Source organism: Tenebrio molitor, chromosome 4 (assembly GCF_963966145.1).
Source record: "Tenebrio molitor chromosome 4, icTenMoli1.1, whole genome shotgun sequence".
In the NCBI taxonomy this organism is placed as follows: Eukaryota; Metazoa; Arthropoda; class Insecta; order Coleoptera; family Tenebrionidae; genus Tenebrio; species Tenebrio molitor.
In genome coordinates, this window is record NC_091049.1 from 19,542,180 (window position 1) to 19,564,656 (window position 22,477).

The following is a 22,477-nucleotide window of genomic DNA, read 5'->3' on the forward strand; positions in this document are numbered from 1 at the left end:
ATTTCATCAAAACTTTCTAAGTACTCAGTAAATAAATCTGTTCCAACAATATTTGAAATATTATTTTTACTTTCCTCAACCGAATTTTCAATTAAATCATCTAGTTCTATATTGTCTACATTTTCAGGTTCCTCTATAAAACTTTCTGGTTCTACCTCCCTTTTTAAAAATGATGCATCATGTGATGTATTTTCAAGTAGCTTATCAATTTCATTAAAATCAACTCTATCATCTTTTATTGAATCCATTCTTTTTTGAAGTTTAGAGATTCTACCCGAAAGAGTAAGTTTATTTTCGACCGGAATAATTTGTTTAAATGTTTCTTGTTTTTCTTCTTTAGGTTTAAAGTTGTTGACAATGCCTTTTTCTTGTAACTGATTGGATATTGTTTCAAGTCTTTTGGTAATAGGAGAAAAGGTGTTTTCATAAATAGACTCATCATGTTTTAGCAAAGTCATGTTTCGCTTTACTTCGTCTCTTTTTTTAATTAATTTTTTTAGATTGTCTGTGTCTGTATCATTAACTCTACTACCGTACTACCGTAAAAGCGCTACAAAGCGTTAACAAACTGCTTCTAAAACTGTGGAGTTTGGTACTTTGTTTTGTTTATATAGTTTTTCTTACTGAAATTAGGGTTGTATGAAGCAATCAAAACATTTTCTATAACCTCCACTATTGAAATCTTTTTCTTTATCAATTACTAAAAAATTGAATTTATCCTGCCAACATAAATGACACATTTCTTTAAATTGTTCATAAGTGAGCTCCGAACTAACGTTGTCTCTATAAATGTGAAATAAATTTAACTCATCTTGTTTAAATACTATTAAAAAATTTGCATTGTCTCTAATTAATTGTTTCGGAATTTTGGTACAAGTCTGACACAAATAGAAACAGTCAATATTTTTATGTCTACCCATACAAAAATATTCTCTCATAACATTTTGTTTATCGCAAGCTACATCATCAAAAATTATTAAGGAATTAGGTTTAACTTCTGATGAAGAGGGAATATTATTTTCTAGATTATTAAATGCAAAGAAATTCATTCCTTTTATAGGTTTTAATAATGTTTCTAAATACTGATATTTTGGTTGAAATAATGATTTTGAAAAAACAGACGTTTTCAAATCGCAATCCATTAGGATGTTCAATTAAACTTATCTTTGTATTGGTTTTACCACAGTTTGATGGTCCTACAATAAGACAACGTATAGTTGAGGCAAAATGTTCTCCATTAAATTAATAACTAATAATAAAATTTATTAACAGCCTATCGAAGATGAGGAAACTAACTTTAGTCTACCTTCATGGATCGATTCGGAATCATTGTTGCAAGAGGTAATTTTTTTATTCAAATTTTTCCGATTATTGTTATACAGGGTGACTGACGAAAAACCTTTGATGCTGTAGCTTACTTATTTTTTATGCGATTTGAATAAATGACACATGAAATGAAATAGTTTGAAAAACACTTCATTATTATCCTATTCGATATTTTTTTCGACATCTATTTTTTGACAGACGATAGCCAAGTTTTTTTTTTCAAATTACACTCTATATATATTTTTTTATTCGTTCTTATAAAGAATCTTCTTCTGAATATTCGTACATTAAAAGAAAAAACAAAAAATGTATTTTAATTGAAAAAAATTGAAAATCAAAAATCAAGTAATCAAATTTGTAAACAATACAAAATCTATTCTGGTTGCTCAAAATTTCCTCAATGCTGTTGCAGACACTGTCGATATCTTCTAGAAATGCCCACTTTTGCATTCAGTAAAAAATTTCGGGGTTTTTCCTGACATACTCGCACTACTCTTTTTTTTAACTCTTTTTGGGTACCTGGTGGGGTCAAATAAACATTGTCTCGAAAGTTTCCAATGAATATAAATAAATCCAATGGATTCAAATCTGGGGATCTAGCGGGCCATCGAATAGCTCCATGAGCACCCATTCATCGTTCACCAACATTCATGCGTGTATTATGTGGTATGGCGCCGTCCTGATGAAACACGACTCTATTCAACACTGCTATTGGTATCTCATCCAGAAAGTTGCTTATTTCGTTTGATAATAAATAATATGATATTTTGTTTGATTGAGACTGCTATCAGTAAAAAAGGGACCCGCTAGTCCATTCTATCTCCAAAAATGCCACACCACACGTTAACACTAAATCGTCTTTGGAAATTTTCTTCCACAGCAACATTATTATTATTATCATCATCAAACTGTTTTGACAAATGAATATTCAGAGCTAACTTAGTCATTTCGAGCATTTAGAACAAACTTCTCTCTTGTTTATTTTGGTCACTTGATTTTTAAATTTTGTACATTTACTCTTTAATTTCTTGACTTTTGTTTAATGAATGGGTATAGTTCTTTGCATTTTTATATTCAGAAGACAAATCTCTACAATACTGAATAAAAAAAAATGTACAGTGCTATTTGAAAAAAACAAAGCTGATGTTCATCTGTCAAAAACTGGACGGAAGATTTTTTTTAAATTAGTTGGTAATGAAGTGTTTTCAAAATTATTTCATTTGATGTGTCACTTATTCAAATCGGATAAAAAATAAGCAAGATACAGCATCACAGGTTTTTCGTCAGTCACCCTGTATAAGTTTATATTTATTAAAATTGTAATTTTTATTAATAATAGAAACTTAATTATTTTTAGATTGGATTTATGGAAAAGGTGGACAATGAGGAAGCGGAGGCCTTTACCACCCAGCCGCCAACTAGGGGTAAAGGCAAGGGCAAAGGTAAAACTATTATAACAGCTACACCTCCAGAGGCTTCTCCGTCTTCCTCGATTTCATCATTTTTTATGGAGGAAGAAAAACCTTCAGAAGTTGATCAAATTCAACAAGAATTCGAAACAAAAATTAAAAATAAATATCAGGATATTGTAAAAATGAATAGAAAAATAGATATAAAAATTCAAAAAATTAATAAATATTTAGTCTTAAAACAACAATTAGTTAGGAAAAAAAAACAAAATTTAGTAGAATTAGAAAAATTAAAAAAAAAGTAGATAAAATGTATTTTAGTGTATGGTTTTATGTATAAATTATAGCTATTAAGACAACAAAAGTTTTATAATAAATAAAAAATATACTTAAAAAATAAATTTGTTTTATTTTACATTGTTTGTAACCTAAAGTACAAAGAATTTTCAATTAAAAATTATTATTAAAATATAAAAAAATCAAACAACACAACCGGATAATGTGTCTCCTATTTCATGTGATGTTTTGTTGTCATCGCTTTTTATTTCACCCAACACAGCCGGATGCTGTGGCTGTTATTTAACACAGTGTTTTGTTGACATCTTTCTTTATTTTTTGTTTCATTAATAGATTATTTAACACAGGATCGATAATTTTCCTTAATTCACTAATTCGTTTTTGAAATCTTAATCTATCTCTAGCATACATTTCCCAGGCCGATTTTCGAAAGTCATCAGTGTCATCTAAATTATGAATAATAACTTTATCACTAAATTTAACTTTCTTCATTATTGATTGTTTTTTCTATTGTGATTATAGCTCTTGTCATTTGACTAAGATAACATAATCAAATTTTACGTATCTAATTAATATTTTAGAATTTTTTTTATTAATTTCATACATTGCAATTAAATATTTTAAGTTTTTTATTGACTGTATATGTGACAATAATAACAACTTTTTCTTCTTATTAACTACTTTCAGATCTTCAACAAATTTGTTCTGATTTGTCATTGTTGCCACCTTTATTCTTCAATGAAGGATATATTTGTTGTTTTGCCAACGTACCCCCGACTAATCATAAAAATTGTTTTTCCGTCTCTTAACCCGTGGTTGAGAGTTGTAATGGTCTCTTCAGTGAATTGCGATGTAAAACGCTGGGGTAAGGATGTTTTAAAATCTCCACAATCAACCACAACTTGTTTACCAAACTGTGAATCCTCTTTACTAAACCGATTAACTTGAAATTTTTTATTAACTTCCAGCTGGCTTGGTTTTACAAACGGCACGAAAAAAGTTGCTTCATTAACACTGCAAAAATGAACTCATATTAAAAGTCTTTAGCAAAATATTCTTACTGTTGTTATTAAACTGATATCAAACGATAAATCTTCCTTACGCAATACCCTACCCTCAAACAATAGTTATTTACGAACCAAGTGCGGGAAGACGATGTTCCCGCATGAGCGCATTTTTTAATTAATGCGGGAATGAACGGAAGATGTCTTCACGCAAGTGGTTCGTACAATATTTTTTGTACGAAAATTAAATTAAAATGTTTTGTTTTGATACATTAAACATAAACGAACATAAAACCAAGTAGGCAGTGATCTTTGGTTATTGGAAACTATTGCTTCACTTGATATTTCAATTTTTGCAATAATTTGTGAATTTTGTAGAAACAATTTTCAACGATTATTATTAATCTTTCCGTAATTTTTTAATGGAGGAAAACCCAGGGAAGTTGTATTTTGTGAACTAAATTTTATTATCATCAAGACAGATTTTTTTTTAAATGCCTCAAAGGGCCAGGGTTTTTTGCAATTTTTACATTCGAGTCGACCGGGAAGCACTCGTTTCGGAGCGAGCGTTGGATGTTGGAAGCGTTGCTTTCAAGGCTATGAGTACAAAAAACACTTTTCCAAGTCACAAAGAATGCATATTTGTTATCTTTTATTAGAATTCAACAATTACATTGAAAATATTTTTTATGATTTATTTACTATAAAATGCAATGCACGCACAGAGATATGAAACTCCATTACCTACCTCAATGTTACGTACATGAACACACACAACACCTGTTTGGAAAAATATAGGTCACGCAAAATACCGCTTACTTACATGAATCAAAAACCATATTTTTGATGGAACCAAAACGGATGTAATGATCAGATAATTTACTCTGAATCAAAAACTATGTTTTGACTAAACTATAAACGTTTTTGAGTGAGCCAGAACCAGCACTATACAGGGCAAGTCACATAAGGCTTATTTCTGAATTTATTTTATACGCAACCAAAAATACTAATGACGCTGACCACTTGATACCGTTTATAAATGTAATTTAATAATCAACGTAGGTATGTAATTTGGCTAAAAATGTCAAAATGACAGTTGATGAATTTCATTTTTGATTTGATTAATCAGAACAGGATAATGTCATTTTGACATTTTTAGCCAAATTACAGACCTACGTTGATTACTAAACTAAATCACATTATAGACGGTATCAACTGGTCAGCGTCATTAGTATTTTTGGTTGCGTACAAAATAAATTCAGAAATAAGCTTTATGTGACTTGCCCTGTATAACTACGAGTACTACCGTGCACGACATGCGTCGAGCGGAAACTCGGAACAGTCTATTTGTTCGTTGATCGCGACGTGTAAGTAGTTTCTTTTTAAAAAGTGTAAAAAATAGTTCTGAAAAGTTAAAGTGCAGCCATTCCATTATGACGGACGGGACAAATCGGAAACATTTATTCAAAAATTCTTTTTTTTTTAATCAATTAGTACCTACTTATATTGAAACAAGATTTGATAATACTGTTCAATGTGATCCAATGATTCATTTTATTGCTAACTTTAATCGCCTTTACTGTTTACTTGTTTTTTTTTAATTGCAAAGTAGAATGACCGACGGGACATGAATATAATGTTAAAATAAATTCTAAGTGTATTATCTACAAAATATGCGAAATTATTAATAAACCAAGTAAAATTGATATTACACTGATGTTGTAATTTTTAAATCAATGAAATGTAACAGTCACGTTTAAGAAATGGTGAATGAATAAGTGATTATTGATTTTTTTGAAATCATGATGGACGGGACATGACGGACGGGACAATAATTACTTTCAATTTTAATATACTTTATTTTACCAACCATTACAATAAACAAGTACTTTTAACTACAAAACGAACAAAAAGAACAATAATTCGTACTTCATTTTATAAACAAAGTTTAAAATTCAAAAATCGTAATAAGAATTCTTTCTGTTTATAAGTACTTGTCGGTAAAGCGTTTTTAACTTTTTTGAAGGCTTTACTCAATGTTTGAGGATATTTGCACGCACACAACTGAGAACCTGATAATTTCCACTTTTCCTCCTGCTTTCTTCAACTTTTTCCTGAATCTTCTTTTACGAGCCCTTTCAAATATTCTTTTCTTGTTCGATAAAACAGCATTACTCTTCAATGAAACACTTTCTCCTGCTCTTTCTACTCTCTTTCTTTGAGCGTCATGTTATAGAAACCCTTCTCCCTTATTACTTGATGTAATCTTGTGTCAGTATCGCCGCGAAGCCTCTTTGTTTTGTTTTTTGAATCTTTCTTTTCTCTTTGCATCCATTTTTGTGTATATGTACAAAAAATATGCAGAAACCATTTATTAGGCAGATTTCGTTTATAGAAAACTAAAAAATGTAGCAAAAGTTAATGTAAATAACTAAAAACTATTATAGGAGTAATTTTTATATCACATGTTTCACATTATTATTTATTTTATGACGGACGGGACAGGAAAAATGGTGCTCTAATGTTCGTAAATGGCACCATATATTTTTTTTTAAATAGTTCTTGGTATACCGGTCCTTCTACTTTAATATATAAAAGTAACAATAACCGATTCAAGAACATTATGGTTTATTTTCAATTATTTTGAGTTTTGCATGACGGACGGGACACGAAAAACATACTTTTTGTAAACTTGTGTAAATAAATATGCATACATACCTTTGTAACAAAGACACACTGAACAATTACGCCTTAATTGTATAACACAAAATCATTTGTGGCACATGTCAAAATATCCGAAAACAGTAGCTACACAGCTACAAAATTTTGATGCGAATTAGAAGCTTTTTGCAAGCGCTCTCATTACGAAAGTGTTTTTTCATTTAAATCAAAAAAAATATTTAAATGTTCAGATTCAAATGTGATTTTGGAGATTTTAAATCCAAAGTGACATTATTAACAAATCAATTTAAAAAAATAGCTACATTCATTTTTTGTTGAAACGGTTTCATTTATCGTGGAATGGCTCAGTGATAAATTAAAGGTGGTAGTCTTCTTATATTTACCAAATTTAGGTTGAAGACGATTCTTAAATGAGTGAAAAACGCTAATTGATTGTCAACTGATTGATTGATGCTGTTAGCGTCAGCTAATATGGATGGCCGTTGGCTATGTTTGAAGTACAGAGTGATCAACAAGAAACCAAATCAACAGTGCTACCTCATCTTTTGTTTTATCGAAACGTATTTCTATCATGGATCAGCCGCTTTTATTTACTTGCTGTGGACACTCGTTTTGTTGGTTGCCTACCTCTCAAAAATCTATCATTAATTGCCTTTATAAATTTTTTGTAATTCATGAACAATAGATTTAAAAGCAAGTTATAATTAATTATTATTTATTATTGATTAAGGGAAAAACACAGTTACACAAAATTCCTTCATAAGGCACAATCTTGAGTTACAAAATTTTAAAAATAATTATTTTTCACAATTCTTTGTTTTGTTGTTTTCTGTAAGAAGAGTGTAAAAGTTATTATTCTCTAATTTTTGGGTAATTGAGAACTTACTCGTATCTTTTCTAGCAGTGTTTAAAACATTTAAATTACTTCAAGGTCAAAAAATAAGTTTTCACAAAAACTGCTCAAAATGTTCTCCATTGTGGTCCAGACAGAATCAAACTTGCCTCTCATAATTTTAGGGTAATGTGTGGGTTTTATTTCTTGCAACACACAAACGGAAACAAATTAATATCCTTCTTAAAAAATTTCTGATAAGTGCCATAACACAATTTAATTTGTTGTCTTAAACGCCTTATGGAAGTTGAGGGATGTTCCTTGATAATTTGTTGAACATTTTGCACCATTTCTAAAATTTGAACTAAGGACTGACCTGACTTCTTCTTAATGATGGGTTATGATTTGCTAAAATTAGGCACTATAATTTTAAAACATTGATAAACTTGTTGATAACCAATATTCCATCAGGTTCGGACATCTGGCTTAAAATTCTTCGGTGTAAGGGGGTACAAAGTAAGGCCAGTCTTCATTTTCTTGTTTCACCCTCTTTCGAAAATAATCTAATAAAAATGCCTTCTCTTTAATGGTAAAACCCATTTTACAACTTATTCTGGGATAATTATTGCTTACAACTTCAATAAACGTCTGTAAACTTTGCCGAAATCGAAGATTTGTTTTCTAGGTTAAATCACTTAAATTGTCAACAACAACAACCTTGAATTTTGAAATGTGACATTTCAACGAAGCATTTCCGTACCAGTAGCGTCGCGTTTGGCAATAAAGATGATAATTTACTTACTCTTACAAATGTAAAATGTTGCTCTTGTTAATCTTATAAATTGTTTCCCTTATCTTATAATAATAATAAAATGCACAATTATAATTCCAACGTCTAAAATTCATAAAGTATCATTTCTTATTAAGTAGCGTTTGAGACCATAAATTGTCTACGCCCATGTTTTGACCGCTTATGTGCATATGATTTTGCTACGACGTGACCGATCATTTGCAACGCTTGCTCTGATTTGGATTCTTGTTGATCACTCTGTATGTACATCGTAAAATTTGTGTTTTTCAACAAATGAAAAAAGTGAAAGCTATATATTCTTAGTTAGGAATAAAATAAACTTTTGGTTGGTGCCGTTTAGGATATAATAAAATCACGTTTTATTATAATTTTAATAATAAATATTTAGAACTCTCCGTTGCTATGAGAAATCTTTGGTGTTTAGAAAAAATTTCGATTTCACCATTTATAATTTCAGCAACAGGAATAGTACCCCAATCTCTTTTTAAAAATTTAAAAATTTTGGACTTAGAGAACACATTGGTGGTTGAAATTCAAAAAGGTATATTATTATACTCATGTCACATCGTGAGGAAATTCCTTAACATTGACACAGAACATAAAACACAAAAAAGTCAAAATGCGGAGGCGAGACGCCGGTAATTATGTTGATAAGCACTGCACTATTACTTGATAGTATTATCCGTAATAGTGTATGTACTCCGGCAAAATTGCCGTGCCGCCGGGTGGAGGTGGGATATATAAAATACATTTTGTCAAAAGCGCTAGAAATTTGACTAAAAATACAGTGCATTTTTTTTAACTGTTACCATAGGGAGCATGGTAAAATTTATACCCCCTGTTAGGGTCTGCTAGAGTAGAAGCCATCTTGTTAAAGTTCTTAAGCTCCTCTTCGTTGTAGAGTCTCTTGGATGGAAGATCTTCGTCCGGTTTGTCTACATGTGCACGTTCAGCATAACAACACTTTTGCTTCGCTTAAAATCAACATCCCTTTCAGGAAGATCATGGCAACAGTTAAAAAAAATGCACTGTATATCTGGGTGAGCCTTTTTCCTTTCATTAAATGTACCTGAAATTAATTGTTCAAGCAATTACGATCCTAGTAAGATGTATCGGGTGTTCATTTAATATTCTGGTAGCATTACCAATGGAAATATTTTGTTTTTGTGAAGGCATGTCGTCGTGTGAACTTCCCGTTAGTAAAATTAGAGTAGAATTGTCAATTTTGACGTTTGAGTTCTGACAAGTTTACTGTTTGCTGGTGTTCACGTTAGAGCAGAAAACGTTTTGATTGAAAGTTATTTTCGCAATCGCAATGGTTTGAAAGTGAATGGTTCATGGATCTACTTTGTACAAAACTGCTTAGAAGAGTTTATCGCCAAATTTCCCAATGTTATTGTTGACGGAAAAGCTTCGAAGATAACCTGAACCGGTGTGTAAAGTTGTTTCGTGAAACTAAACTGGAGGCGTTTACCGAAGAAAAACCACAGGTCAGCCGCTAAAACGCACTGCAGTTGTTGAAACTGCAAGAGAAATAATGCAAAATGCCCCCCACACTTCAGTGTGTCAGTTATCGCAACGCAACAGGCTGAACTTTATGTAGGAAAGCAGGAACGTGCCACAAATTGTTACGAAAATAAGAAGGTAGACATTTCCAGCACCTCATTTAATAATTGATTAATTTGTGCGTGAATTGTAATTGTGTTATGTCGTATTTTAACGCTGCGACATCCGTTTTTCAAAACAAAAGATTTCCATAGATGCTACTACCAGACTATTAAATGAACAACCTTTATGTGACCGTCTTTTCTTTTCCAAAAGATGAAGAAATAAAAAAAGATGGATTAAATGCATTCGTAGAGAGTCATTTAATCCAACAAAACATTCAGCAGTCTGTGTCAAACATTTCGCAGTCATCGGTTATAAGAGTCGATAAAATGACCAGAAACGATGGATCCCTATTAAAGGTGACTAGAAAAAGACCAACAATAATTAAAACTTTTAAGCCTTCTTAAATTAAAGTCTGTGAAATTTGGTATACATATTTTCTTTAAAAGACTTTTTGTGCTGCCGTAGTTGCAATTGGCATTTTAAGTGGACGATTAGCGTGCGGTAATGGAAATGAGAAAACTCTAGTGCTGCAATGCACAAACAAGAAATCTAAGGCAAGAAAAAATAAACTAATTGTGGCAAATCAAGTCTTTCTGAAAGACAATTATGTCTCTAATGTTATAAAACAAAAGGTGCTCCGTAAATATTTAAAAAATGCTAAAATGTGATAATTTTAGTTTTGGGTTTTTTTTAAATAAAAATTTCGGTTGGTGACCTTGCAAGCTAAAAAGTTGCGTTTGAATTTGAAATTCGAGCACTGACAGATTGACATTTGACATATTTAGTGCTAAATTGAATACCAACATAATTTTGTTTAAGTAATATTTATTATGTTAATGATTCAAAAATATGTTTTATTACAAAAGGCAGCACAAAAAATATTGTATGGTACTCTTGTGAAAACTCCATTGCTTTACTCACTCACATACAGCGCTCGACTGCGTCTCGCGCCATATTACCGTTCGTAAAGCAATGGATCGTTTTCAACACTTGTAACATAAATAACTATTTCAGTGGATGACAGAAATGAAAATGATAATGGTCTTTTTCGATTATCAGAAAACATCTCTTTCTTTTCAGATATATTAAAGAATTCATTCAAATTCTACTATATTGTCATGTTTGTTCTATATTGCCGCATACTGTGCACATTCACTAATCAAATTTGTTAACGGTTTTGAAAATTGTTTAACATTCATTACCACCAATTCAGATTTTGTTATAAATTTTACCAACTGTGGTGAAAATGACTGCAAATGTTGGTGAATATTTAAAAAATTTAACAAGAGATGCTCCAAAAAACAATCCTCTGAATTATTCTTTGAAACGTCTATTAAGGCGTATCAGATATTTAGTGAGCTTATTTCCGATAAATATGAAACTGAATTTCTAAGAAATTAATGACAAATGTATTTTATGTAACAAAACATTGAATTCGATATTGATATTGAAATAGTCATATCCTTGCGAATATATTTTTTAAGAATTATTCAAAATTAATAAACGACCAAATTAGCACCCAAAATAAAGATCCACCAATCAGAAAATTATTAAATTTAATAGTTAAACTTACAAAACACATTGAGTTAGGGCTATTGGCGAGGCCTCCACAAGAGCCAACGCATGTATTGGGTACCTCTAAGGTAATGTGGAAACAGGGCCGGACTATGGTTGTAAAACAAGTGAGGCAAACTTCAAATGTCGCGCCCCAAAAACCAATTTCATAACTGATTATTTAAAAAATGATAATATAATATCAATAACACAACTACCCCTCCAAAACTGTGTTTTTAATATTTTTTAACCAGTAGAAAACAAAAAACAAACTACCTATGTTGAATGCAATTAAAAACTAATAAGTAGGTACAACTTACAAAAAAATTGAAATTAAAGAAAGGACACCCGGCGACATTTAGTTTTCGCAAAGTCGTCGATCATATTATCGTAGTCAATAGTGGAAGCTAATTCTGACTCTATTGCTAGAATAGCCAAGCTATTCAGTTTTTCCTGTGACAACCTCGATCTTAAATATGTTTTAATTAATTTAAGCTTGCAATAGCTTCTTTCACCTCCAGTAGCAGTTACAGGCGTGGTAAGCAGTATCTTCAAAACAATAATGGTGTTCGGATACAATGTTTCTAACCCTGTTTTGAACAAGTGGTTGTACACTTCCAAGGGGTGTCATTGACGATTGCAAATGTTGACTGACATCAATAATCTCGTCTTTCAAATCAACACCACTTATATCGGAATGTGCCCCATCGGTTAGCAGAATCTGTAAATAGCTGCAAACTTTTTCTACATAGTGTACATCTTTGAATTTTTTGCCAGCGATATCGTAAAACATAGAAAAATGATCACCGTGGCTTTTCATTAGTTGAAAACGGTTTTCTATCGACTGAATTGCTACATCCAGTAAAACATTAACGAATCCTGTCTCAAATTGCTTTTCAGCATCTAGAATTGGTTGGTCAAGAGGCTCATAATCAAACTGACGCTTCTTTCTTCGTGGTCTAATTGGTTCACTACTTTCGAATGCGGAGGAGGTCTCCATTTCTTCTGCAAGCTCTCTGGCTGTAACAAGCATTTGATTGAACCCCGTACCATCCCTTCTACATATAATCATTTAAAAATTGTTTAGTATTTTATAGCATACAAATGCATTGCCTGATATCTATCGTGGGCGATTGCATAGTTTTACATACCTTATCCACTTTAAACAAGACTTCATACCAAATAATGACGCTGCAAATGAATTGAAATTTCTTCATTGATCTAGCGAGTCCTTCAGTTTTAGCTTTGACTTCGGCGTCTTTAGAAGTTGTTCGTATTTCTACTAAAGCATCATAAATCTCCCCCATTTGATATCTTAAAGGTGTCGAAGCATCTATTCTACTGGACTATCGCGTTGTGCTCAACGGTTTTATATGTGTTATATGATTTTTCATTTTTTGCCGTTGATGCAGAAAAAAATATGAACAATTCTTGAACTGTTGAAAAGAAACCTACTAATTGTCTAGACTCTGAGGCAGGATCATTGAGAACTAAATTTAAAGAAGACAACCGCAGGGAACAAAAAATGCCCTTGGGTTTTCCAGAAGAAGTCTACGTTGTACCCCCGATCTAATGCTCTTCATATTTGCTCCGTTGTCATAACCCTGACCGCGAATATATTGCACATCAAGTCCCAAGACTTTTAACTTTTCCATTAACGTAAAAAAGCCTTGACAATGACTGGCTTATCGCAAAACACAAATAGCTACCAGGTTTGACCAAATTGCATATTGCATATTGCCTTGCCTCGATCACTCCTAGATCAACATCGCCATCGGAATGCAACAATACATTTTTACAATTTTGGCAATTGCTAGTAGATTTTAAAACTTTTCTGGCGACAAAACCAGCTACATACGCGATAGTTGATTTGGCTGCTCTACTTTTTTTTACACATAACACAGTTTGCAGGCTGTTCATCGTCGTCCAAAGGACGAACCCCAGCAATGCATTCGCCAGTTATAAAACATCTTAAATTATCTAAGGCCCCTGCGCTATAGTCATCTTCACAATTGGAGCTAGGTGAATGACTGGTCATAAAATTATTTAGTAACAATGACTTAAATGACGTAATAAAATGAAATACGTCAGGGGAAGTATTCCTCGCTCCATGTGCTCTTACGCTGCCAAAAAATTTTTCCAAACAATCTTGAGTTAAAGCTCTGGGTGGGATAAATTTAATTTTTTTAAGAAGAAGTTTTTTCAAGTAAATAAATGCCCGAAGCGTTTTTATGAGGTTTAACAATGACGGAGGTCTAACAAATTTCTTCTTACTTCTATTCCAGAACTTCATTTTCTTTATGATTCCAATAGATTCTTGCCAAAATTGCTCATGTCCTGATGTTTTGGTCACTGCCCCTTTCATGGGTTTATGCGATGGTGCAATCTTGGAATTTCCATTCAAACTGTCAAATAATTTGTCTATGAATAAAATGAAATCTCCTGTATCCACAGCTTCTATTACGAACAGGAATATTATTTACGTGACAAATGAGGCGTTTTTGCAGAAGTGGATTCTTTTACTTCTGAAGTCGTCGTCGGTAAATCAGCAACTTGGTTACACCCCTCATCATCACTGGGCTGTATACTAGTGCATGAAGCAGACACTTCCTGTAGCATGCCACCTTCCACCATCTCCACATTATCTTCTTCAGAAAGCACTTCCACTTCCATTACATTATCTTCTTCAGAAAGCACTTCAATAAAGCATCCACAACAATTAACATATTTAGCAATTACATATTTAAAACACCTATTTACTAACCTGATAAACACAATGTGGGAACAGCATCTCTACTAAGCCCCCTTCTTGTTCCCGGTACCAGATACTCTTGTGCAAAATGCCTATTACACACATAAAATGAAGAATATATTTGTTCCGGATGTAATTCCCTTAGACGTGGCTCTTTAATGTTTTCTACCCACTTTTTTAATAGATCAACGTCTTTGGGAAAGCGATGTCTTTTACTAACCCGATCATTACAATTTAGTACACAACACTTATTTTTATAAATAATGTTTCCTGAATCCATGATAATATTAATGAAAGTACAATAATTAACACACACCGGTCAAAGCACCAACAAAAATAACAACCAAGTAAGTTTCGAATCGGTACAAAAAATTATAACAACAGTACACAGTAAACAGTCCTACTTGTATAATCCAAACAATCTTCGACCAGACAGAAATAATAATTCTTGTCCCAGTTGCACATTTTTAGGAAAGGTAAAATTTATTGTAGAGTTTTCAAGAAATTCTTTTCCGCACTTTGGAACTGCACATTTTTTTCTATACTGATATTTCTGCTAATTTGGTTCATTACCAGTAAATTTTAATTTGCACCATAAATTATTTTTCAATAGACTCATCTCATCCATAAATTTTCATTTGAGATCAATAAAAACTTCAATAAATTCAAAATAAACAAACCACCTTGATAACTGTTGAATTCAAATAATTTAAACGTGAACCACAGAACGGTTAACAGTGATACCAATATAACCAGACAACTAGAAGTACCAATGTCAAACCAAAATTCTCCATAAAGAGTATAGGTTAAAAATTAACGAATAAAATCCTTGTGAAAAAACCAATACATATTTATAAATAAATGTGATTTATTTTATTATTAATTTACGGAAGATAATTAATTAAATACATTAATTTAACAAATTGTCTTCATTCTGTACAGATTTCTGTTACGAACAAATGTGTTGAGCGCCATCTAGTGGATGCAGGGGTTACTATTAGCCAAGTGTGGAATCTCTTACAAATGATTCCGGTTACCTGCATTTAACTTTCTCATCTAAACCTTCTTTATCTAGCGTGGAGGTAGAAAAGACTGGAGATGGCATTTCCTATGCTTCCCATGTTAAAAATCCGAACCCTCTAAAAGGACGTGCAACAACGGTCCGGTAGAGCGTAGCGCAGCGTCGTAAAATAGTGTCGCCGATCGTCGATTTGTATTGTGAATTTGGTGGTTTATTAAGTTGACAGCAAATGTTTGTGTTAATAAAGTACGTGTTCCGAATGCTGTCATCTTGTGCAATCCAGAAAATGACGAGAACAAGGGGTACGTCCTTCTTGTGGCTTTGTTTTAGGTCGATTTATAAACTTGACGTTGCCGTTACAGTTGCCATTCAAAGTTAAATACTATTATACTACTCACGACCTGCTGTATAATAACCGGCCTGTTCATTTCATTAAAAAAGCATTGCGAAAATGTTTCCGAGAAAGAGCATTTTTGTGTTTTTGATTTTAAATTCGAATGTCATTTGAACCAGAAAAACTCTCGGTGACAAAAACTTAAGATGAATAATATCCCCAAAAAGCGCCCGTACACTAGCGCTCTGCGGGTATCACTCAAATTACACTTTTGAACAGGCCGGTTATAATACAGCAGGTCGTGGGTCAAAAGAACCGTTCGGAGCAGGTTCGGAGCTGCTCCTGAGCTTGAAACCCCACGTTCCATTTGCTAGAAACGGTGGGCATCACGCTCATTGGTTTTACCGTTCCCTTTCCCCTCAAGGACCACCTTTCGTGCAGGGGCGTGTGGCCCAAACGTGCATTTTAACCTAGGATTTTAACCAGGGGCATTTCAACTCAAAGTTCGCACATTTTAACCGTTCCTTTCATAACTGCTCTCGAGTAGCTCCGAGAAGTACGAGGCTTCAAGCACCAGGGGCGTAAGAAAATTGAATGGAAAGCAGCTATTAATAGCTGCTTTCCATTCAATATTCTTACGCCCCTGGTGCTTGAAGCCTCGTACTTCTCGTAGCCTATTAATAGCTGCTTTCCATTCAATATTCTTACGCCCCTGGTGTTTGAAGCCTCGTACTTCTCGGAGCCTATTAATAGCTGCTTTCCATTCAATATTCTTACGCCCCTGGTGCTTGAAGCCTCGTACTTCTCGGAGCTGCTCGAGAGCAGCTATGAAAGGAACGGTTAAAATGTGCGAAGTTGGAGCTGAAATGCCCGCGGTTTTCAGACATTTGTTTACACATAAGTACATAACCTCAAATAATATCGAACAAAATCAAATAAAATGCAGTATGATCCAGACCACATTGTTGTAGAAGTGAGTTACAGCTGCTAATTACATGTGCAATATCCTTGGCAATATATGTTAAGTACATTTACATTAATATACGTCATTTTTCTAGGAACTCTTAGCTTCATGGTCTGCGTCTGATTCAGAATCCAGTTCATCATCTGCAGGGTCTGAATTCTTAAAAAATAATAATGTTAATCCAAGAAAACGGTTATGTGTACGAATAAAAGATTATATTCAGACCGTTAACAGGTATTCCCAATATGAGTTTAAACTACATTTTAGATTGTGTAGAACTACAGTTTATAGAATAATACGTAGGTAACTATCAACGAATATGTACGTACATACATTATCAAAAATCATTTGTAGAATTATTCAATACATCAAACGTTATGCCGGTAAATAAAAGCGGAAGAAAAATCATCAGTGCTGAAAAGGCATTCCTTTTATGTGTGTGGTATCTCAGCAATCAAGAGAGTTTTCGACAGGTAGCTGATCGATTTGACGTTACTTTAAGTTCAGCGCATAGATGTGTACGGCGTGTCCTTACTTTTGTGTTGTCAATGAAAAAACAAGTTATAAAATGGCCTTCAGGTGATGAGGAAGCTCAAGTAACAGAAGGTTTCTGGCGGAAGAAAGGGATTAACAACATGATTGGTGCCATAGATGGTAGTCACTTAGAAATTCCCAAACCTAAGACAAATCAGGCGGCCTACATAAATCGCAAAGGATACCACAGCTTATTATTACAAGGAGTAGTTGACCACCGTAAAAAGTTTATAGACGTGTTTTGTGGCGAACCAGGGTCTATGCATGATGCACGTCTATTACGAAAATCAGCGCTGTATGCTCAAGTCCTCAGCAATCCAAATTCCATTGGTCCAAATAAATTTATTGTTGGTGACACAGCATATCCCAATCTACATTGGCTTGTAACGCCTTTTAAAGATAATGGCCATCTAACTCGTGAACAGAATATGTTCAACTATAGATTGTCAGCGTCTAGAATTGTAATTGAACATGCCTTTGGATTGCTGAAAGGCAGATTCCGTCGTTTACGAAAATTTGATAACATCAGTAAACAATTATGCACAGAAATGATAATGGTTGCATGTATTTTGCACAATATTTGCATAGATGCAAATGATTTAATTGAAGGTGACAGATTTGACTTCAACCAACCACAGCATGTGCAGTTCCATCCCAACATCCAGTTTATTGAAGAAGTCAACAGACGACAACAATTGTTTAATGAAATGTTTGATGCATAAGTAAAAATATTATGGATGAAGAAAAATATATATTTTATAAATACCAGTCTTTTTTTAAATACAAATATGTAGTAATGTGTACTTACAATACTAATGTAATAACAAATAAGAGTATTTGGTACAACTAAAAAAGAACAGCAATAAAACTCTCGAGCCATAAAGAACAAAAAGTAAACTCTGATACATGTGTAATAAAAAATCAAACTTAAAACAAAATTCTTGAAAACCAATATTATACAACATTTTAGGATTTCTTCTCTTGAAGATTTAAATATCTTTCAAAAAGTTGAAGTTTTTTTTTTTCTACTTCGAGTTTTTCCGCATGCCTTTTTTCACGTTTTTCAGCTTCTTCTTTTTTCAAAGTAATATATTCCTGTTTCCACTTTTTTTCATTCAGAGTTCTTCGTTTGGGAGCGCCAACTAAGTCATTGTTGCTATGTGCTGTAGATGTTCCAGCCTCACTATTATCAGCTTCTAAAGTACTTGTAGAAAGAGGGGAGCGTTCACGAATATGACTGACACTAACCCCAGATGTTGATGATTCAACGTCTGTGTCTGTATCGAGAGAATTTAATGAATGAGTACTAGCATTTGTGGGGTCTTTTCCCAGTTGTGCATCCATTGCTTCATAAAAATGGAACCTTGCTGGACCCCGCCCTGTTCTTTTTTTGTTATCTTTCGCCTTACGGTAACTTTTTAACAAACTTTTCCATTTGTTTTGAACCATAGTTGCATTTACCTCATACTTCATACTCAACAACTCATTTGCAACATGTTCATATATGTCCTTGCGCTTTCTAGGATCATCCAAATCATTTGTGTAATTTCCCATTGAATTGATCAGTCCCAGTACTTGGTCATATTTCCACATGTATGTGGATTTCGTATTGGCATTACTTCCGTTATTATTATGCTCAACATCCTCATTTGTTTCTGCAGACACAGATGCACACTTGTCTTCCTCATCGTCATCCATTTCTTCTAGATCTGAATGACCTACTGGTTCAGTCGCTTTTGCGTGGTTTAAAAGCGCACTAGCAAATTGTTCATCTGCAATATGATTACTCAGTATGCACTTTTTTTTACTACAATTGCACGACTTACCGTGGATTGCTTTTTGATAATCTTCTACGCTTAGAAGCAAATTGTACGTCCTGTTATTTTCGGCGTCCAATAATGTGATTATTTGGGTATCACCCGCACTGGCCATATTAATATTTGCAACAATAAAATACCAAAGCAGAGTTAGAATACTTAGAACCGGATCCAACATAACTTTCGAATATGGTTAAAATACTTAGAAAAGTTAAAATGCACGTTTGGATAATGGATACTTTGGTTTGAAAATGCACGTTTGGATAATGGATACTCTGGTTTGAAAATGCACGTTTGGATAATGGATACTCTGGTTTGAAAATGCACGTTTGGATAATGGATACCACAGAACAACATGGATACTCTGGTTTGGGCAGGTTTGGCCCACACGCCTCTGCGCGCAAGGTGGTCCTTGAGGGGAAAGGGGACGGTAAAACCAATGAGCGTGATGCCCACCGTTTCTAGCAAATGGAACGTGGGGTTTCAAGCTCAGGAGCAGCTCCGAACGGTTCTTTTGACCGAATGGAAAGCAGCTATTGACGTTGTGATCGTGCTTGTCAGTCGAGTTTTCGTTCCTTATATTCGTTTTAAACGCAGTTAATCACAGTTAACAAACACCAAAAATCTGTGTTTTTCAATAAAAATTGCAAGTACGTCCGCTTTTAGAGGTAAACAGACTGGCAAGGCAAAATTTGTGAGGTTATGTTTTAATGTTTTATTTTCTTTCCAGTGGTTTATTCTGTTGAACAGAACACATTCATTGTTGTTTTTTACTTTCGAAGTGGGAGGTTTATTAATGGGGATTATCTGTTCGTAAAAATGAATTCCAGCAAAATATCCGGACAACATTCAAGATCATTGTTAACTCACATTGGGCGAATTGAAACAGATTTTTAACAATCGGAACAATTAACAAGGGTAAATCATCAGGACGACCACCAGTATCTGATGAAATAGTCAAGGATTTGAAAGAAATGGTGGAAAAGACTCCACAGATATCCGTAGCCCATTTATCTCAACAATCTGGTGTACCACGAAGCACTTGTCACAAAATCATTAAAAATAGGCCACAACTGCATCCTTATAAAATAATGTACAAAAACTCCAACTCGCAGATTATCAAAGTTGTGTTTATTTAATATTGTAATTGGTTTCAAAATTACCTCAGTTTCAGAATTTGGAGTGCTGAGAATCCGCACCAATTTTTAGAAACTCCTTTACATGTTTTGAAAATTGACCTGTGGAACTGTGGATAGCAGTGTTGCTGTACCCTTAACCAAGAAATGCTGCAAAATATTTTTGAAAATAAATAAAAATTTGTCAAGTGTTGAGAAGTTAAAGGGGGACATTTTCAATCTACTTTATAAAAAAATACCAATTATTTAGTGTTGTAAATTATGTTGTTGAATAAATTTGATTATATTGAGAATTATTTGTGTCATGAAAAACACTGTTATTTATATTGGAAGAAAAAATGGGGGGTCAATACCGTATTCAACAATTCAGTCTAGGTTGTATTTACCACTAGCACAAAACAAGAAATGTGAAAGCAGACAAAGAGGCAGTTTTGTATAGTGGCATCCGAAGACAAGTGTTCTCAATATTTATCATTTATCTGTTTGGATTTGTTCTCATACCGATTCCTGTACACTGTATGGCGGTACGATGGGGGCAATAATTGTTCCTCTGTAATGTTAGCAGGACCAAAACACAGTTGAAACTTGTCTCTGGTTAAAAGCGAACAACCTAACCTGAAAATGTGACATTCCATGGCTGGTTGGACCCGACAATCATTTATAGAGACCCTGTATAATTAATAAATACTTTTTTTATTGTTACTAGGTTATAAATAACTTATTACAATATGTAAATAAACTGGCTGAGAACATCATCTCTAAACTGACTTTACCAAGCTTTACGTACTTGTACAACCAACTGAAAAAAAACACACAGTACCTACTTTCCTTTCATCGAGCATCATTTAATAAAATTTTATTTCCTCTTCAATGTAAGTTTATTCATTAAATTAAATATACAAAAAATATATATCAAAAATACAACAATATTGATATATTTACCATAATAAATTATATAAACAAAAAGGCAATACCAAAAATATACAATAACAATTAATTTAATTCACCATTCATCTATATACATATCTAGGTATTTCTGAATGCAAACAGTGCCATCCTGGGCTGTAGCTACTAATAATTTGTTTGTTGGCATTGGATATAATATCCATAAAATTCCCAAGATCTTGAAATCTTGCTTTAGCATAAAGCTTTCTGGTATTGTGATAGCCGGATTTACGTTAAATTCAGGATGGGCACTTTCGCACTGTCGTTTGTAGAAACACATTACGAAGTCAATAAACAAATCTTCTGTTGCGCAATATTTCTCTAATATAAGGTTTTTTTGTTGCCAAGGCTGAATATTTTTCGCGCCTCGTTTTTAAATGGCCAAATTCAGTAAAATGTTTAGACTCGAATTCGTAGATGAAACTACAAATACAGCGTGACCAACAATGACTGAGTCTGTTGGCAATGAAACAATTGAAAAATATTGGTGTTTTTCTGTTTTGTAATTGGCACTAACCGGATGTTATAACTTGAAGCGAAAATTAGGTTATGTCCGGTATGTTTATGCAATACAAAAATGACCTTTTGATGGTAAACGTCAAATTCGCCTGTCAAATCACTCAAATCTGTCAAAGCTGACAACCGGAAATGCGTTCAAATTACAGTGGTACCAAAATCATTCAAATTTTCATTGTTACCAACAGATTCAGTCATTCTTGATCACATTGTATTTAAGGCATTTATATGCCTCATCGCCTCCCAATTTGTGAAGCTCTAAAAGTAATTAATAAATTAATTCACAATAACAAAATCACTTTTGACTTAAGTACTTGTTCGACTTGTAACATATCCAAAGCGCGTTTAAGTTTCAGCATTTCAATTTCATCATTTAATTTTAATACGGTAACTTGAAGGTTATGCTCATCATTTAATTTTAATACTTCAAGCTTATGCTTATGCTCATCATTTAATACTTCAAGCTTATGCTTATGCTCCAGTAGCTGACGTTCGAGTAAAATGATTTTCCTATTTTCTTCCGATAAGGACGCTACAGTATCGACGTTACTATTCTCCTGGTGGCACATTAGCTATTTATGTAACCAGTTAGGAAATGCGTTATTTCGTGTAACGAGTGGAATATTTGCGGGACGAGCACAGCGAGATCCCGCAAAATCACACGAGTTACACAAAATTGCATTTCCTAAAGTGTTACATACAAGATTTTTTCTAATTTTGACAAAAAAAAGTTTCTTCAAACGTTAAACGAAGTAATGAATTTCATTAATAATAAATTATTATTGTGTTAAAATATCAAGTAGGTAAGTAGGCACGGTTATTTTGCTTAAAAACAAAAAATATGACAGTGTCAAATTGATGATACAATAAATTTTTCCTAACCAGTTAGGAAAGATTTTACTTTTCGTAACCAGTTACGAAAAGTGTGACGT

General features: G+C 33.2%; 1 protein-coding gene and 1 long non-coding RNA gene across 2 annotated transcripts in view; one reads left to right on the forward strand and one right to left on the reverse strand.

Moving 5' to 3' along the window:
* The window catches only part of LOC138128369 (uncharacterized), a 131,892-nt gene that overhangs the window by 22,035 nt on the left and 87,380 nt on the right, over positions 1 to 22,477 (forward strand). The gene's annotated exons all lie outside the window — the stretch shown is intronic.
* On the reverse strand, positions 17,863 to 19,481 carry LOC138128367 (uncharacterized). Its single transcript, XM_069044571.1, has 2 exons — positions 18,958 to 19,481; positions 17,863 to 18,903 (listed from the first exon to the last, which is right to left on the reverse strand). The coding sequence occupies exons 1-2, from the start codon at positions 19,124 to 19,126 to the stop codon at positions 18,098 to 18,100; spliced, it is 975 nt and encodes a 324-aa protein (XP_068900672.1). The 5' UTR covers positions 19,127 to 19,481; the 3' UTR covers positions 17,863 to 18,097.